The sequence below is a fragment of the Alexandromys fortis genome, unplaced genomic scaffold (genome assembly GCF_014885135.2).
Source record: "Alexandromys fortis isolate MF-2015 unplaced genomic scaffold, M_Fortis_MF-2015_v1.1 scaffold_60, whole genome shotgun sequence".
NCBI lineage: Eukaryota > Metazoa > Chordata > Mammalia > Rodentia > Cricetidae > Alexandromys > Alexandromys fortis.
Genome location: NW_026067946.1, coordinates 5,676,233 through 5,696,227, shown reverse-complemented (window position 1 = coordinate 5,696,227; position 19,995 = coordinate 5,676,233). Strand labels below are relative to the sequence as shown.

Genomic DNA, 19,995 nt, shown 5'->3' with positions numbered 1-19,995 from the left:
ATCAACGCACTAATGCTCCATTTCTCATCACTCTGAAGCAGCTGGTCTGATAAAATGTTGACCATTTGAAAACTCGTTTCAGCATACTGTGAGGGCTGAGTTAATATCCTGCAGGCTGTGGTGCACATTCGGAATGAGCAGTTAATATGTGATGACACACGTCCTATGTCATCAGAGCTCCAGGGATCAGAAAGTAGAAATAGGACTCACTCCTCATTTAAGTCTTATCAACAAGCAAAATTTTTGTTTCCTCTCTCAGAGGTTCCAGAAAGAGCAGGTACAGGGATTCATTTGTTTGTTTCCAAAGCAGGAAAGCATCCAACAAGGAACACAAGTGATTCGTTAAACTGGACGCTGAGACTTCCACCCAAGCTCTACTGGCTCCTCATGCCAGGAAAACAACGGGCTGCAAGGAGGTCTATAGTACTAACTAATCCTGACTATCAAGGGAAAGTGGGCTTGGCAAAATGAGGCTGCAAGGACTAACTAACGTGAGGGACATTCTTTGGTGCCTCTCTTAATTCTCATGGGTCCTGTGAGAAAAGATGATGAAAGACTCCAAGAATCCAACAGAAGTCTGTCTCCTGGAGTCATAGGTTAAAATAGTGAGCAAGTAAATGGTGGTTTCTTTGGGGCATCAAGTTTGAGGTATTCTGTTATGAAGTAGTTCATAATTAAATGTGGAGTTGTTTGTGAATTATCACCAAAAGCAACTTGAGTACAGAGGGATCTCAGTAACTGAGTAATTTATAGATATTAGTCTCCTTCTGATATCACTGCCCCAAGCTGTAACCCAATTCAAGAATTAAAGTTAAGGTCATCTCACCCTGGGAAAAAATATGAATAGCTGAGTGTTTGCTGAAGGCACATAAAGTGTTGAATGTTTAGGAGGGGATATAAATAAAGATGCATGTTCAGTTACACAAGAGTACTATAATAGTTACAGAAAGAGCTATAATAATTATGTTAGTTTGATATAAGTATACAGTTTTTCTACCATTCCCTGTTTGCCAAATGGAAGCTATCCTCCCAGTGATTTATTATGTACTCTTATACTTCAGTGTTTAAGTTACAGAAGATTAAAGTTAACCAAGAGACCTGGCTGAGAGAGAAATAAACATGATGCAAAGATGGAAAAGCTGACATGATACATTGTATATACTATTGCCCGGAGGAATTAGCATATTTTCTGTTGTTTTACAGAAAACTAAGCTACAGTGAGTAGAAGCATGATTTTCACCCTTAATAGAAGGTTACCTTTGATTCAGAGACACTTGTGCAAAATGTCTAGTATGAGGGGGGTACATACATCTTCCTCTACATATACACAAACTAGAAAACTCACAACAGTGGGGTGGCATCTAGCAAGAGCCTTCTTTGTCCATCACCCTGTAGTGGGAGATGGAGTAAGGCCCTAGGGAGGTGAACTGGCCTTTCTATACTAATACCCATCCCACCCACAAGGTTGGAGCACAAATGCCTAGGTAAGTATTGAAGGATCTTACCCCACTATTATCACAATCACCATTCAGTTTTAACAAGTGTTGGAGTGCTCACCACACCAAATCACATAATTTCTTCTATACTTTCCTAAGATAAAAATTTAAAGTCACAAACTTCCTTTAAGGCCTGCTTAACCAAAGCTCATAAATTTACATTACAGTGTATTCAAAAATATTTACTAATTTTCCTTGTGATTTTATTGACCCTGAAATTATTTGAAGTGTGTGGCTTGTGAATAATGATTTCTAATTAAATTCTAATATATACAGGAACATAGTCCATAGGCTTTCAATTCCTTATTGTCTATCAGGAGGAATTCTAAGACTCAAAGAGGGTCTACCTTCCTGTTTATAGGCTTTCAATTCTTTACTGTCTATCGGGAATTCTTCTAAGACTCAGAGAGGTTCTACCTTCCTGATTAAAGGACTGCATACTATGATATGCAGGATAATACACCATAGTTAATTATGCCAAAGTGATGGACCATAGTATTCAAAGCAATGGCAGCTTTACTAAATGTCTTACCAAATACTAAAGGGGGAATGCAGAAACAAACTCCACCAATAAGCTAAAAAAAATTTTTTTGTTATTGTTGTTTTTCGAGACAGGGTTTCTCTGTGGTTTTGGAGCCTGTCCTGGAACTAGCTCTTGTAGACCAGGCTGGTCTCGAACTCACAGAGATCCGCCTGCCTCTGCCTCCCGAGTGCTGGGATTAAAGGCGTGTGCCACCACCGCCCGGCTTAAGCTAAATTTTTGTATTTTTCCCCTTGGTTCTAGCAAATTTTGTATAACTTGTTTAGAAACATATCTTAATGAAATGATCTTCTTTAGGCCTGACAATCTTTGAAGTCTATTTTATGTGAGATTAGTACAGATATACCAAGCTTCCTTTGGTTTATACAATATCTTTTCCAATTCTTTTACTTTCAAGTTCTTTTTCTGCATAAATGTCTGGTGCCTGCTCTAAACTGTACACAGTGGGAATTCACTTTTTAACCCCGTCTGACAAATTCTGTTTATGGATTAGATCACTTATATTATTTCACAAAGTAGCTGTGTGTAAGGGCTAATGTCAATTATCAAATTGATTGGATTAACAAACCAAGGACAGTGGTTCTCAATCTTCCTAACGCTTCACCACAGTTCCTCAAGCTGTGATGAGCCCCCAACCATGAAACTATTTTCATTGCTACTGCATAACTGTAATTTTACTACTGTTATGAATATTAATGTACTTGTGAAAGGGTTGTTCATCCCCAAATGGGTTATGACCCACAAGATGAGAAACACTGACTTAGTAGCTCAATGAAGTACAAATTGGGTTATTAAGAGGGCATCTTCAGACAGGTTTACACCATGAGCACTGATGTTTATTCCTTGAAGCTGTATAGTGATTTTCTCCAAGACTGGCCTTTATTAAATAATTTGTTTTGTTTTATGGGTTGGGTGTTTTGCTTGCTCATATGTCTGTGTGCCATATGCAGGTAACATACAATGCCCACAGGGGCCAGAGAGAGCACCAGATCCTCTGGGACTGGTGTTAAAAATAGTTATGGGTCACCATAGAGACAATGGGAACAGAACCTGGGTCTGCTGGAACCACTTAACCACTAAACTCTCTCTCAGGTTCCACAGTTTCCTCTAAGGTTAATACCTTCCATCGTGGAGGGAATCTTGAGAAGACACAGGATATTTACAGAGAGGTGAAAACCCGGATATCCCAGCTGGGTGGTGAAACGTTACATCCTCCAGGGGTGCTCAAGAAGTAGACAGCTCAAAGGTTTTAGAAAGGCCCTGAAACTGACACGATTCACTAATCCCACCCACATCTCTGCCTCCAAGAATACATAAGCAGCAGAGACTCTCTCAGACAAGCTGAGCTGCCTAGAAGAGGCTCTGACCACCTGCAAAAGCCAGTCTTGAAACTGTTGAACTACCTGCAGGCTGTGCAGTGCTCCAGGTTTCCAGCTCTCCTGAGCTGTCATCAATACTGGGTGGGCTCTGTGATGTAACTGTCTTTAGTCATTTCTGCTCCCATAAGTAACCCCTCATCATTATTCCTATAAGTAGTCCCTCACCCATATACCTGTAAGTAACCCCAACAAAACTCATTGGCTCCCCAAGCTGGAATTTGGTCTGCCATTGGTTCTCTTATCTGGGGTGAGTAGATGTTTATTTACATTTCTTCAGGAATAGTGTGTCACACAACATTTAATAGGTTCATAATACTATGGCTTTATTGGAAAGCGGTAAAAATCAAGGGGGAGCCCAGTTGGAGGGAATGTCACTCAGAGCATGTTCCTGGGAGAAATATCTTGCCTTTGCCTCCTCTGTGGTCCTTCTGTCTGGCATAAAGTGAATTTACAACCTCCAATACATGCTTCTGCGCTCCCATGACACTCTGCATCATTTCGTAGGACCACATAACCACAGAGTCAACCTTCTGAGACCATGTGCCAAAATAAATCAGTTTTTGCCTCCTTAAAGTTGCTCTCTGGTACTTGATTATGGTGACAAGAAAATGTACTTCGAGCCAGGCGATCGGGATGCACACCTTTAATCCCAGCATTCAGGAGGCAGAGACTTTGAGTTTGAGGCCAGCCTGGTCTACAAGAGCTAGTTCCAGGGGAAAAAATGAAAAGAAAATGTACTTTGTTTTAATCTATTTGTTTGCCTTTTATTATCTATTTTTCACCCTTGTCCTTTCCTTGAATCCCTATGTGCAAATGTCTTAGTGCTTCATTTCCTCTGCTAATTTTTACTTTATAACTCCTTGAATTACTGACTTTCAATGGCTGCTCCAGGGAAGCTCCTCAGGTTGCAGAAATATTGTGTGTGTGTGTGTGTATGTGTGTGTGTGTGTTACTCAGAATAGTGGCCAGTGGCCATATGTGGCTGTGGAATGGATGAAACATGTCCAATTTCACATGGGCTTGCATTTATTAAACTGAATTTCAAATTAGTTGAAATAGCTATGTGTGGTTAATGGCTACCACATTATGTCCAGCAACCAGAGAGACTGAATTACACTTTTTTGATATTATATTGTCTTCTGTGAGCTAATATCATGCTACTTTCAAAGCCTAGCTATACTTACACGTTTTAGAAATGTTTGTATTGTTATTTGCTGTGTGGTTTGTTTGTATAGCAAGTCTCTTTTAGTTGACTCTGTGGACCTCTTGTGGAAGAGGGGAAAGGATTGTAGGAGCCAGAGGGGTCTAGGACACCCAGAGAACAAGGTGGCTCAACAAGTAAGATACAGACCACCAAGGCAGATGACTTGAGTCTGATTCCTAGGGTCCACACCATGGAATGAGAGAACTGCCAGCTGAAAATTATCCTATGACCACAACATGTGTGCCATGGCATGTGTGCTCCTTAAAAGAAAGCAGTCATTTACTTTAATACTAACCACATGAAAATACCCTATTACTTATAGTCATATTTTGATATCAGCATTTCAAGTGCTTTGCTATAGGAAAGTGTAATGCTGTTTTCTGCCCTAGATTCATTTTGTGTCCTTTCCTTCTTTTATATTTTTTTAATTTTTTTATTCTTCTATTTTTTTTCCCTTAAGAATCACGTCCTACTTTGCTCTCTGTTGCTATGACAAAATAGTAAACAAAACCAAATTGGGAAAGAGTTTATTTCTGCTTATAGGTTATAGCCCATCATAGCTGAGCAGCTCTGGGAAGAGCTAAGGCGAGAAGGAGTGAATATAGTCATACTACATTGTATGGAATTCTCAAAGAATAAATATATTTCAAAGGAAAAAAAAACAAAGAAAAAATCACTGATAGCCAGAAAATGTAGAGAAATAAAATAGGGACCCAGCAACCTCACTATACAGGTCCAAAAAAGGGAAGCAGGAGGCTCATCCTAAAGGGAATCCTGGCGGTCCTGGTGAAAGTGCCAGAGTCCGATGGGGCAGCGGTGTGAGTCCTGTTTGGTAAGTAATAATCACAAACAAGGAAGCCTGGAATCCACTTGCCATGGTTTGAGGGTGAAAGGTGGCGATGGAGATGGGGAAGGTTGGACAGGGGCTGGTGAAGAGCTCACACTACATGAGACTCGGCTTGAACAGTAAAAGGGTACAAAGACCAGCAGTCTGCCCCAGAGTGTCAGGGAGGAAACATCACCTGAGGATAACTGTGAGCATGATACCCCCAGCCTAAGCCACCTCTCTGCTGTGAGGTTTTCATTTTTAGTTTACCTACTATCTGGTTTTCTTACAACTTAAAAAAAAAAAATACATCATTAGTTTTGGTTGTTCTTACCCATCCCCTTCTTTCCCTGATCTGCCTTCTTGGCAACTACCAGTTGGATCTTGTTTTCATAATCCAATCTGCATCTTTGGGTTGGAGATTTAAGTTCCTTTACATTTAGCATTATTGAGAAAGATAAGCTGACTCATATAAATCTTTTCTGCTTAATCCAAATACCATGTTCCTTTCTTTCTCACGTAAGCACTTTAGGAGTCTGCTGGTTTGCTGGGTTGAACATGTTTCTTTCCTAAATTTCATACACTCATCTAGTCACGAAATTTCTTTTCTGATGTCATGTGACCCCTTCTTCCTCCTCTGTTTGTAAGATTCCTTCCAGTATTTTCTGCAATACTTATGGTCATGAATTGCTTTAGTCTGTGCTTATCTCGGGAAGTCTTTATTTCTCCATTGATTTAAAAAGGTAACTTTGCTGGATAGGATTTGGGCAATTTTTGTTGGTAGGTACTTACTTTCAGAACTTGAAATATCAGTTTTGGTGTGTCCTACTTTGGAGGTGTCTGCTGAAGGATCTCTGCTGAGTTTGCCTATAGAAACTGGCGCTTCTTTTTGCTGCAGTTTGTGGGGCTCTTTCTACCTGAGGATTTTAACTCTGTGACCTGGAGTCCCTGTCTTGTCATTTCTATTTCAGTTCTAAATGCCTTTTATATTTAAATGTCCACATCTTCTTCCCAGATAAAAGGAATTTTCTTCTACAATTTCATAAAATAGATCTTCTAAGCCTTCAGTTTATGTTTTAACTCCCCATTTTACCCATTGATTCTTAGGTTTCATGTCTTAGTCATGTCCCAGAATTCGTGAGTTGTATTCATGGTTGCTGGGTTTTTGTTCTTGCTGTTCTTTATTGCTAAAAGAATGTGTTTAATATTCTTTACTTGGTCTAATTAATTGGTAATATTTTTCACTGAAACATTTACGTTTTTTAACATCTATTTTGGGATTGGTAGGGGGTTTGTACACACATACATGCCAGAGCATGGGTATAGAGTTCAGAGGAAAATTTATAGAAGTCAGTTCTCCCCTCCACATGTGGGTTCTAGGAATAGAACTCAGTACCTTTTTCTGCTGAGCCACCTCACCAGCCCTCTGCTAGAAGTTTCAGTTGATTTGTAGAGAAATTCACTTTTAAGAATTATGTTTTGTTATTATTGTTATTGCTCTTTTTATTAACTTATATATTTTTGATAATATCTGTGTCTGCTGGATTTCTCATCCATGTCTTGCACTAACTTCCTTTCTTCATTAGGACCCCCTTCAGATACCACTCATTTTTTAAAATGTTTAATTCTTTGTCTGACATTTAAATAAGTTCATTACCTTTTGACTGATTATTAAAGTTACAGACTTTAGGAGAAGCTGCATATTCCTTGTGCTTCTAACTTTTAAACAAACACAGCAGACAGCACAAACAGCAACAGTTTAAAAACTAACTAGTATTCAAATGCAGAATAAAAAAAAATAAGAGCAAGGAAATTGGGGCAGAAGGATGAGGATGGGGGGGGGAAAGGAATGGAATAAGATCAACCAAAATTAATGATATATTTAAAATGGTAAGAAAACCATATTATAGAAAAACTAATTTAAAAACTAAACCAAACCAAAATAAAAACAAAACAAACAAAAAAACAAAGGTGCCTTGTGTGTGAGTATAAAGCTGCCATAGGTTTTTAATGAAAATTCCAGTGCCAGGATGAGCTACCTTCCTATGAGTTATTGGTCAGCAAGGCCTCTAAGATTCTCCAAACAATACAGACAATGATTGCTACTGCTGTTGGTTGCCCAGAAGAACTGGACGGTAAGGTCCAGTTACCAAAGTTACCAGATGTTCTCGCCACAGAACGTAGAGAAATCAAGTTGGAACTAGGTTGGAAGCTTCCTCCTGATAGCCAACCCTCATGGTGCCAGAAAGTATTTGGCAGACTGCCAAGGGAGAACTGTCTTAGGTGTTGCATGCTATGATACTGACCAGCCAGACCAAATGAGCCCATAAACACAAATCTGTGACAAATTTATAATGGGAAGAACCAACCATCTTCTAACTGGAATTGAGGTCTACTCCACAGAAGGGAATTCATGTCTGGTACTGCTCAAAAGTCTATGGCTGGAGAGTTCATATGATGTAGGTGGGTCTTCTGTGTGTTACTTTCATTGGTCAAATAAAGAAACTGCTTGGCCTGATAGGTCAGAACATAGATAGGCGAAGTAGACCAAACAGAATGCTGGGAGAAAGAAAGCAGAGTCAGGCAGATGCCATGCTTTTCCTACCCAAGACAGACAGTGGTTAGACTCACGCCAGTAAGCTACAGTCAAGTGGCGATACACATTAATAGAAATGGGTTAATCAAGATGTGAGAGTTAGCCAGTAAGAGGCTAGAGCTAATGGGCCAAGCAGTGTTTAAATGAATACAGTTTCTGTGTAATTATTTCAGGTAAAGCTAGCTGGGTGGCTGGGTGGGACGAAAAGCAGCGTGTTCCCCTTTTACAACATTCATAGGCCCTTAGTGGGAAAGTATAGCTGTTGTTTTCCTAAGTGGACATGCTACAACTATCATGTGACCTTCCTTATGCCCACAGATTAGTGTGATGTGACCTTGGTCAGAGGATCGTCCTTTTCAAGTAGGTGACAGTAAGTGCAGAGACTCTTAACTGATCAAAGTGCTGATGGTAAGTGATGGTTTAATGCTCAACCACAAATGGGACATCTTAACAGTCACTCCAAGGCTTGGAGAACACTGCAAAATAAGAGATTAAAAGAATGTGTGAACAGAGAAGAAGGGGCAGAGTGTGGAATACTGAATTCTAGGTCATACACAGGAATCTTCATCCAACTACAAGGCTAACCCAAATATTAAAGCTAAATGTATTCTCCTTGATTGGCCTGAAAAGGTAGAATGCTTTTTTAATGCCCAAGGCCCATATCACCCCAAAAGAAGAGTAAACTGGGGGAAAGGAGGTAATGTGCAAATTCATGCGTTAAGGTCAGAAATTAATGTTGGGTGTTTTTTTCAATCATGTCCCATGTTTTATCTAAATTTTTTAGAGGGGAGTCTCACAGGACCCAAAGCATACCAATTCTGCTAGCCAGCAAGCCAGAGGGTCATCCTATCTCCACTTCCCCTCACCGGTGCTGCTTACCTAGTCTCTTCCTCATGTTTTATCAGTTCTTTAATAATTTTATACAATGTATTTTCATATTAACCTTCCTTTCAACTCCTCCAAGATCCACCCCTCTTCATTACTCACTTAACACTCTCATTTTTTTTAAAAAAAAGCACTGAGTCTAATTTATGCTGCCCATACATTCTTGAATGCACTGGAGTGTGGTTGACCTGAAAAAATGGCTACAAAAGAAAATTAAATTTCCATCTCCTAGAAGCTCCCAGTTTGCTAAGAGCTCTTCAGTTAGGGGTTCCAGTTCATCCCCATCTTCCCTGTCTATGCTTTGGCTTCAGCTTCTGTCACAAGCACTGCAAGTTTGTGTTAAATCTAGAAAACACTGTCATCCACCATCTCTGGCTCTTAGAATCTTTCTGTCCCCTCTTCTGCAATGAACCCCAAGCCTTGGGAGGAGGGTATGGGATACCAATATGTTATTTAGGGGTGAGCATTCTGCAACCCCTTATCTTCTGCACCTTGACCGGTTGTGGTTCTCTGTGTTAATCATGGTCTACTGGAAAAAGCAGTTTTCCTGATAACATTTAAGAGCTACACTAACCTGTGGGTATAATGGCAAGTTTTTAGGACTAAGTTTAATAATATGCACATTAAAATGATAATAGGAGTAGGTTCTCCTCTAGGGTTTTTCTGGCTAAGATTCTTGGCCTCGATAACATTGCTAGGTATGAGTTTCCTCATGTGCGATGGGGTTTAAATCAATCAGAAAGTGTTTAGTTATTCCATTGATGTTCAAATCACAACTCCACCAATCTAGTATTACTGTAGCTCACACAGTTCACAGCCAGATGAAACTATGGTTACTTTTCTTCTCCGGTAGTATGCACACATCTCCGGCACTATGAAAGCTGGCCAGTAGGGGTAGAACTTCCAGGTCAGTACCAGTTTGATTTCTCCATCTTCTATGATTCAGGTGTATGGGCTCATCATCAAATTCTGGCAACCAAGAGCATGTAATGTTTGGAGATCTCTGAAACCTCCCTGACCAACAACTTCAAAACCCATTCCTTACACTGGGTTTGTTATTCTCTGTTGTCTAGTAGGTAGTTTTTGAGTTGTCTCCTGTATCCTAGATTCTTCAAGACATGAATCATAAAGGAACTTTTGGATTTTGTCAAAGGCTTCTCTTCATGTAATGACATGACCATGTGATTCCTATCATTGAGTCTACTTATGTAGTGAACCATACTTAATGATTTACATATGTTGAGTTATCCACATTTCTGGGATAAAGCTGACTTTACCTTGTGAATGAATAAATATAACTTTCTATCTTTCTCCCCTTTCCATTTCCCTCCTCCATCAGCTGTCAAGATCTCCAGCTTACCTGCTCCACTGTTTTCTCTCTCTAATTCTAATAAATTGTCTCTGGGTTCCCACTGGGTTTAAATTATTTTATCAAAAAAATAAGTTTCAAGAATTAAGACTGCAGTGACAACAGAAAACCAGAGATCCTCTATACCCTAGAACAATGGTCCTCAACTTTCCTAATGTTGTGACCCTTTAATATAATTCCTTGTGTGTTCCCCCAACCATACAGTTATTTTTATTGCTACTTCATAACTGTAATTTTGCTATGGTTATGAATCATAATGTTAAGTATCTGTATTTTCCTTTGGTCTTAGGTGACACCTGTGAAAGGGTAATTTGACCGCCCCCTCCAAAGAGGTCATGATCCACAGGTTGAAAACAGCTACCCTAGACACACCAGTTTCCCTCATTCCCAGCTCATATACACGCGTGGGGAATCTCTCTCTTCTCAAAGTCATGCTGCCTCTCCTAATATGACCACCTTCTACTTTCCTCAAAGCATGGCCAGCAAATGGTACTGTACTAATGGTTCATGAACCAATGTCCAAGTTACAGCCAGCTTCTGAGTTAAGTAACTCTCAGAATGGTCAGTCACTCAACCAGAAGGCCTTTGATACTTGAAGATAAAAAATGCAGAGTTTTCTTCTCTTCTTGGTCAAAAGATTTTACCATATAATTCTAAGATGACCCCATAGCACCAGAGTACAAACCAAGAAGGAGGTAGGGATCTTCTCCCCTGTCTGCTCCTGTGCAGATGGTGACTTCAAATGGCAGAGATCCATGTTACACTACAGTTTTGAAAAATGCCACTTCAGTCTGTAGAGCTCAGTAATGCACTCCTTTGTTTTTGATTTAAAGCTCCACTGGCATACTACCTTAGGATCCAGTTTCTTCTACAAATCTAAACTTCTGTATTTCTGCTTTTGCCTCATCTCTGTCTACTGCAGCATCCTGACTTTCCATGCCGCTCACCACTCCATGCAGCCATGCACCTGATGCTGGTGTAGATTCACAGATGTAGCAAAGTGCCAAATGTCTCAAATATGCCATCTTCCTTCTCTCTAGATACATCTTCTTTAATACACACACACAGCCAAATTAATACATTTTAAGGATTTAAGTAGTCAATATATTTAAAATGTTATTCTAAATGGTAAACACAAACTGAAGTCTGGAAATATAAATGGTATCATTTGCTTGATTTTTCTTAAAGAGCAATCACAACACTCAAAGAACTTTGTGAAATTTAATTCCAACATAAAAAAATTACTGAAAGATGATTTTAACTCATTCATTAAGAAACTATTATGCATTATACTATTTTTCCATTATTACACAAATAGACAATTGATTCAGGTTATAAAAGGCCAACTTATTTTTAAATGCAAATATAAGTCAGCAATCGAAGTCACAAATCTAAATTTTAATATTTTAAATATTTTTACATAATTTGTCACATATTTGTTAGCATTCTAATTGGGACCAGCCAAGCTATTAATGAATGTCATCTGGACCAATAATAAACAAAAGAGCATGAAAAACATCAGAAACCAGTGTGTGTCACACACATGTATTTATCAAAATCATCACTTAACTGCATGCTTGATTTTTCCTCCCATACAACCCTGGATTCAGGGAATTGTAGTAATCGTGAACAAAGGTCAAAATGGCAACACCCTGATATTGCCGAAGTGTCGACTTAACTGTAAATTGGATATATAGTGTATAAATTTCTTATTCTATACAAAATCTCAACAAATATTCTCTTAATAGGGTGAGGAAACTTGATCTTTCATATTGAAAGTTTTTGCTCTTAAAAAAATTTACATAGAGCTACTACAGAAGTATGTTCTCAAAATGATAACTGTATTATACTCTACTTCACTCATTTCTATATGAACACTTCATCAAAAAAAAAAAAACTCTTAACTACAACCAGTAAACTTGTTAAATGAACACTGAAAAACTAAAACTTAGGCAATGCAACTCCAATGAGAATGCAAGCTATTTCAAAATTAAATGCACTCCACAGGAATCCAGATAATTACAGAAGGTGTAAATTACATTCACTGAGTCCAAGTTCAACCCTAAACAGAAAAGTTTCCCTGTTCCTTTATACTATTTAATAAAACAAGTAACCCTTTTTTGCCATTTATTTCACAGTAAGGCTGAAACCAATGCAGGGTATATCCATCATTGATCTATAAATACCTAGGTATCGGCAACACTGATGGAAACAACACTGTTCCCAGGCACAGTTTTCATTATATAGACAACTCTTTACTCTAGACCAACAACTAACTGTATTTTGAATAGATCTAAGAAAAAATGTAGTAGAAGCACATATTTCAAAACAACTATAGTATCTGGACAATGGTAGCTCACACCTTTAAGCCCAGAACTCAGGAGGCAGAGGAAGGTGGATCTCTGAGTTCGAGCCCAGCCTGGTCTACAGGCTATACAGAGAAACCTTGTCTCAAAAGAAAACAAAAACCAAAATGAAACAAATGACAAATACACTGTGAAAGTCTGCTTTTCCCAGAGTGGGTGGAAGTGTGCTGTAGGATGCTGTTTAGTAGCCCATCTCTTTCCGCACAATTGCCGGCCAGCACTGAGTCTTCAGAGTCAAAGCCTTCAAGCCCAAAGCGGGGGAAAGTTTACATAGTCTTGTCAGCTAAAGACAGGTGAATGAGCACCATGGAGCCAGTGGTGCTAAATTTTAACACTGTTCATTAACAGTTCCATCTTCCTGAGCTTGCGTTTGTTCTTTGGCATTGGCTTGGGGTATAATCCGTTTTTCAGAAGGTATTCCTTGCTGAGGCGAATCTGAGCACCATGCTGAAGTTGGAAAGAACATAGCGCTTGAAGAGGGCGAAGCAAAATCTGTTAAGAAAAAAAAAGATACTAAAAACATATTTGTGGCATCATGTATTCTATCTATACTTTTCTTTCCAATGCAGACATTTAGACGTCCTTTTTATTATTGCTTTTAACTATGAAGAGTAATGACTATTCTAACCTTCGTAATTATTTCTAATTCAGATTCTAATAAAAGGATTTATAATGATTTTCCATATAGGAAATGGAAGCTGAGTTGTGTTTTATACAGTAATTTATTTAGGTAACATGAAAATTTCTCATTACAATCATTTAATCAGTTAACAAGATGATTAAAGAAAACAGATAAATAGATACATCACATTAGTTGAATTCCAATCACAATTAGTGTACCTCACTGGCACAAACAATTCCATGATGATAGCGAAGTCTTCCTCACAGTAGTACATGGAAAACACAGATGCGACAAAGTCACATGTGGTACATTTGAAATACTGTAATTTAAACCTTGTCTAACGAAAATTTTTGCAGGGCCAAGCATAAAACACTCATGTGTTAACTGAATTTACACGTAAGTTAACAGAGATGGTGAAGGCTGATACAAAGCTGGAACACACGCGCTATATAAAGTTATTCAAGATGAAAAACTAAACAAAATTAAATAGCATTTTGAAGACACTTTTGGATCAGATTCTTTGTATGTAAGACCCTGACTGCTCTTTGAACTGGAGAGGGAGGGGGAGGAAGCACTGGAGGAGGGGGAAGGAAATAGGAGGAGAGGAGGAGGGGAAAATTTGTAATAATAAGAATAATAAAAAAAGAAAAAAATAATATAAATAACAATAACAATGGTTTTGGTTGAAAAGGCCATTAAAGAATCATTTTTTTTAATATTTATTTATTATGTATACAATATTCTGTCTATATGTATGCCTGCAGGCCAGAAGAGGGCACCAGACCCCATTACAGATGGTTGTGAGCCACCATGTGGTTGCTGGGAATTGAACTCAGGGCCTTTGGAAGAGCAGGCAATGCTCTTAACCTCTGAGCCATCTCTCCAGCCCCTAAAGAAGAATCATTTTTTAAAAGGAAAAAATTGAACCAAGCACTTGGGAAGCAGAAACAGGAGGACCTGAGTTCAAGGCCAGTCATGCCTACAGAATGAGTGCCAGGACAGCCAGCACTGCACAGAGAAAACCTGTCTGGGGCGGGGGGGGAATTGATCAAAAATTTTCAAACTGTCTGTGTGAAAATTTGTTCTCCCACATATACAAAATACATGGTATATTTTTACATATAAAAACAGATAAAGGGGCTTTACTTTACAATGAAGTATTAAATACTTTGGCAGTCTGATAATTGCCTCTCCCTACCCAATAATTTTATCTTATTAATAGAACCCAATTTTATTCATGAAGGTATTATGCCCTTCTACTAATAAAGCACTGAGTAATGGCAGGTTAATGAAAATCACTTGGGATGGGCTTTTAGAGGCACTCAAAGCCAACAGATTTAGGTAGCATAGATTTTTTTTGCTCTTTTCCTGTCAAGAATATGGTTATTAGAGGTAGGACAAACCATCATGATCAGTTGGCAATAAATGTGACAATTAAAGCCAAACACAGAGGTTAATGGACAGACAGGGAAAAAAATGGGGGCTTTTTGTGTTTATTTATGTGTATGGGTGTTTTGCTTACATGTATGTCTGTGCACAACAAGTATGCAGTGCCCAAAGGGCAAAAAGATGTCATTAGATCCCCTGGGCTTGAAGGTCCAGACAGTTATGAGCTGTCCTGTGAGTGCTGAGATAATGCTGGGTCCTCTGGAGAGCGTCCAGTACTCTTAACTGTGAAGGCATCTGCCCAGCCCCCAAATTCGGGTTCCTAATGTCCTTTCCGAGCTGCGTTTATAACTCAGGACCGTCCACTTTAGCATGCTGTACTTACAGAAGAGGTTTTGCTTTTTTTAAAAAAGTTGATTTAACCACTGCCTTTATTTTTAAAGGCTGTCACACATAATCCCTGTTGATACAGACCAGTAAGAAAAACAAAGGACAAGTATTTTGGAAACCTCTACTCTCTCACTGAGCTACATCCCCAATTTATACAAGTTTAAAAGGAAAAATAAGTACAAGGAGAGATTATGCAACTGCCCCTGGCAAATCATACTGACAGCAGGTGGTAAAGCTGCAACCCAAGCTGACTTCAGGCCTGCACTGTGCTCCTTCCAGGAGCCACACTCTCAGAGCCTCACATCCACTACTTCCTGTGCTTGGAAGCTGCTCCAGCACCTAGCATGGGGCTGAACCAGAAGACTGGAAATCAATGTCACATTAAATTTGTGCATTTGTAGGCACCTGATGTCTTTAGAAGGAAGCCACAGTATTTCCTGTTTCCCAAGATCTTAAGGTTTTAAAGGGTTTCCTAGAAGAAAGACTCTATAGCTTCCTTCCAGGGAAGAAATAATACACCCATTGCCAGAGAAGACAGTAACTGTCTGTATTCCACAAAGAAGTGTGCTATTTATTTTTTGTAACTAATTTTAATAGATTGGCTTTAGGGTTCACTTCCAATAAAAACAACATACACTATGAACTGGAAGCAAATTTGTTTTCTATAAGAAGCATTTTAAGATGTTTCATCACACATCTCCCATTCATGCTCCCATCGTGCATATTAGAATCACCCAAATCATGGACAGACATTGTTTCTCTACTCATGGCCACTGTGATTTAATTATCCCTGAAGGTTGAAGTAAGCAGAAAAAGGATTCCAGGCCCTCAGTGTTACTACGAACGTTTATTTTCACCCCATCCATAGGAATATCAAAAGCTCTGGACACGTGGGTTCCCATCACAACTCCATATTTTAGCCATTATTTATTCTCAGATATTACACTTAGAGCATAAATTACCCAAGTTTTGTGTGGTCATGCTAGACCTCTTATTTTTAAGTGAACATATCACAAACCATCACATATAATCTAGCAGGAATCAACATCAGCTATTAGTTTTTTGTCATTCATGAATGTTTCTGGTTTCATCAAGAAAGAAAGTGGCAGACATAGACATAAAGCCACACAGAGAGGGAAGGTGTCTGGGACACCCTGGTCATTCAAAGAACAGATCTAGGATTGCTGGGAAGTATTCTTCTCAAGGACAGCATGTGGGAGTGAAACTCTTTAGTTGGAACAGTCTACACACACATCCAAAGGAAGCCTCTGTTGTATGAAGGCCACTTATTTGGTTCCCGCTGCTCAGCCCAGAAATAACCACACAGAACTGTATTAATTAAATCACTGCTTGGCACATTAGTTCTAGCTTCTTATTGGCTAACTCTTACACATTAATTTTACCCATTTCAATTAATCTGTGTATCGCCATGAAACATGATGCCCCTCAAAAGAAGAAGGCCCCTAACTCTCTCTGTCCACAGCTCAGGGCCCAGGGAGGAACAAAGAACTCAATCCTAGCTCCCAGCACTTTTTAACTCTTCTGCAAACTCTGGAGATCATTTTTGTTCTCTTCAAGACTAACGTCTCTATAACTTCCAGTTACTCTGCTAGGTTTTAGTCACTGCTGAAATTTCCTTCATGGCTAAGGTACTGTCTTGTAACAGTAGCCATACTGGACAATGAGAGAAAGTGGAGGCACGAGAAAGGGCTCTGTCTGTGCACGCACGCATGTGAGTGCCTGCATGGTGGCATGTCTGATAGAGGAGCTAACAACTCTATTTTTCAACTGTCATCCTTTGGCATTTTTTTCTGAGAAAGAAGTAATAGTTCACTTACTTTTCATAACCCATCTGAAGTTATTTATTTTCATAACCCATCTGAAGTTATTTATTTATGATACTTTTCTTTTGCTATAAAGTTTCTAAACTGTCCCAAAAAGTTGAGATATTACTAAGCTCATTGAAATGCTTTCTCTGCTAATAATTATTAGTTATATATGTAATCATTAGAATTTTATGGGAGTTAAATAAAATAATGATTGTGGGTTAAATCTTTTTCATATTCTATAGACATTTCTATCCATAAGTACCTATTTTGCACTCTAAGCAAGTTTAATAAAGTAAACAGAATGTTAGCATACCTCCTCAAATAAAGGCACCAATTCAAACAAGTAATGTTGGTGAAGAATGTTCTTTTAATTAAAAAAAAAAAAAAAACTGGATCACCAGAGAATACAAACTACTTAAAAAAGAAGTAGAGAACACTAAAGGAAAAATCTAGCCAAAAAACTCTATTGAGTGCTGTGCTACTTACATGCAATTTAGCATATTAAAAATGCTGTTTGCACAGCTTAGTGGGAATATTTAAATAATGCAAAACGGAATGCTAAACCAACACAGTAAAATACCAGAGAGAAGGACGATTATGAAACTCCATAAATACCTACTGCAGATATACTCCACTTGTCACTTCTTACACAATTAACAAGTTATACATGTCTACATTTTCTCAATAAAATCCAACCCGACTTTAAAAAAAAAAAAACTATGACTTCCACATACCTCTTGTATGTACTTATTTTTCTCTAAGATGGAAAGAGCACCAGCAGCACATTCTAAGGTAGAAAGGCACCTGCTAGTTGGTTGCATCCGAATTACATACTGACTACAAATGCTAGTTTTTAACTGCACCTGAAACCAAATGCAAAGTAATGAAATGTAATTTTCATTTTAAATTTAAAATTATGAAACATACATTGTAAATACTACTCACCTTCCTTCAAAAATTGCAAGTTTAGAAATATTAACATATATCATTATCTTTATGCACATCCTTTAGTTGTTACTATTGCATAGCAGAAGCAAGAGTCTAGCTACAAAAAGATATCAGACAAAAGATACCCAGAATACATTTATATTTCTATATAACAAATGAAGCCAGTAACACCCTCCAGTGAAGACAAGAGTGAATACAGACTTCACAAAAGAAGACATAAGAATAGCAAACAGGTAATTGGCAAAGTGCTCAAATGACCCAATGAGTAGCTTAAATTAAAAAAAAAAAATATTGTCTTCAACAATAGGGTCCTATCATCAGTTACTGGAGAGCAACCAACTGCCTTGTCAATAGCCTAGGTTGTTTGGGGCCCCTTTAGCCAACAACTCAACTAGGTAATATCCCATTCCTGGTCCTGGGAGCTTCACTTGGGGTGATGAGAGCTGTCCAGTTGGCATTCTATCTTCACTGCTATTTAGCCCTTTAGTTTAGATCACCTTCGTATATGAGTATATCTCAGGAAGCATCTACTATATATCAGAAGAAGGTTTTCATAAAAGCTCCCTGATGCCTTTAGTTTTATCTAGCCCTCCCTGTTTCGCCCCCTCTTACCCCTCCCTTCCTGTTTGATTCTCCAATTTCAGGCCGCACTATATCCACCCATAAGTAACTATGCTAATTTCTCTTTGTAGGGAAATTCATTCCTCCCTGATAATCCCTTACTCTATTACCTAACCTTTTTGGTTCTATGGATTATAGTTTGTGTTTGAAGACTTAACAGCTAACATCCACATGTAAGTGAATACATACCATATTTGTGTTTCTGAGTCTGAGTTACCTCACTCAGAATGAGTTTTTCTAGCTCCATTCATTTGTCCGTGAATTTCATGATATCATTTTTAAAAACTGAATAATATTCCATTATGTAAATAAATATTTTCTCTACCCATTCATCCACTGACAAATATCTAGGTTGTTTCCAAGTTCTGATTATTATGAATAGAACATAAATGAATATGGTTGAGCAAGTTAGAGATATCTTTGGGGTATATGCCCAAAAGTGGTATAGCTAGATCTTGAGATAGATCAATTCCTAGCTTCTTGAGGAACCACCATACTGACTTCCATGGTGACCGTACACACTTGCACTCCCACCAGCAATGAATGAGTGCTCCCCTTACTCTGCATTCTCACCAGCATGCGATGTCTTTTTTTTTTTTTAACTTTTGGCCATTATGATGGGTGTAAGATAAAAATCTTAAAGTAATTTTGATTTACATTCCCTTGATGACTAAGGATGCTGAACACTTTATAATGCCATAAAGCAAAAGAAAAAAGTTATACTATAATGAACTTAAATTTCTGTTGAACATGTAAGTAAAATAGAAAATGGCCAAGTATCCACTAGTACTAATATATATATATATAATACAAGAGGAACTAGAAGTCTAGAAAGATAAGATGACACAAGGACATAGCAACAACAGCTATTAGGGTTCATTATTTACTTGATTTTATTTTCTGCTCTTTAGACAGAAAAACAGCTTAAACTAGTATCTGCAAGTCTTAACACACCTCAAATCCAAAATCCAAAAGTAGCATTCAAATTTTACTAGAAAATGTGTTTTTAATCTAGCCCTTATACCCAAACTGAGTAAAATTTTAAAAATAGAAATGGTATAACAAACTAAAATTTAAAAAGACCATAGAAAATACTGGTGGCAAAGCAGAAGCATATACTCTCCTAAAAAACAAAGACAAAGATGTTTTCATTCTTAATTCTCAGTTTCTAGCACAGGCATTATAGAAAAACTAGACAGTTCTGTGTCCTCAGTTGTTACATCCAAGGCTTGCTTATAAAAATGTCCCCATTGCTCAGGGGTGCTGGCGTACACTTTTAATCTCAGCACTTAAGGAGGCAGAGGCAGGCACACAGATCTCTGAGTTTGGGGCCAGCCTGGTCTACAGTATGAGTTCCAGGACAGCCAAGGACAAATAATTAAACCCTCCAAAACTGAAATAAAACAAAAAATTTAAATGCCCCTATTATTAATTACTGGGTTCCAAAAATGTGTTGTGTCCTTTGCTAATCATAACCTCAGAGTAGCCCTCTTCTTGGGTATCAAGTAGGTCCCTTTTTACTTTTGTAAATTTATAT

General features: G+C 38.2%; 2 protein-coding genes across 2 annotated transcripts in view; one reads left to right on the top strand and one right to left on the bottom strand.

The window, feature by feature from the left end:
• Positions 1-19,995, top strand: part of LOC126505971 (dmX-like protein 1) — a 1,144,103-nt gene that overhangs the window by 877,223 nt on the left and 246,885 nt on the right. The window lies entirely within an intron of this gene.
• Positions 11,505-19,995, bottom strand: part of Dtwd2 (DTW domain containing 2) — a 39,082-nt gene continuing 30,591 nt past the window's right edge. The window contains exons 5-6 of the mRNA XM_050149223.1: positions 17,624-17,752; positions 11,505-13,154 (exon numbers count right to left, since the gene is read on the bottom strand). Of these exons, the coding sequence (XP_050005180.1) occupies positions 12,984-13,154; positions 17,624-17,752 (300 nt within the window). The 3' untranslated portion in view covers positions 11,505-12,983. The remainder of the gene's footprint in view (positions 13,155-17,623; positions 17,753-19,995) is intronic.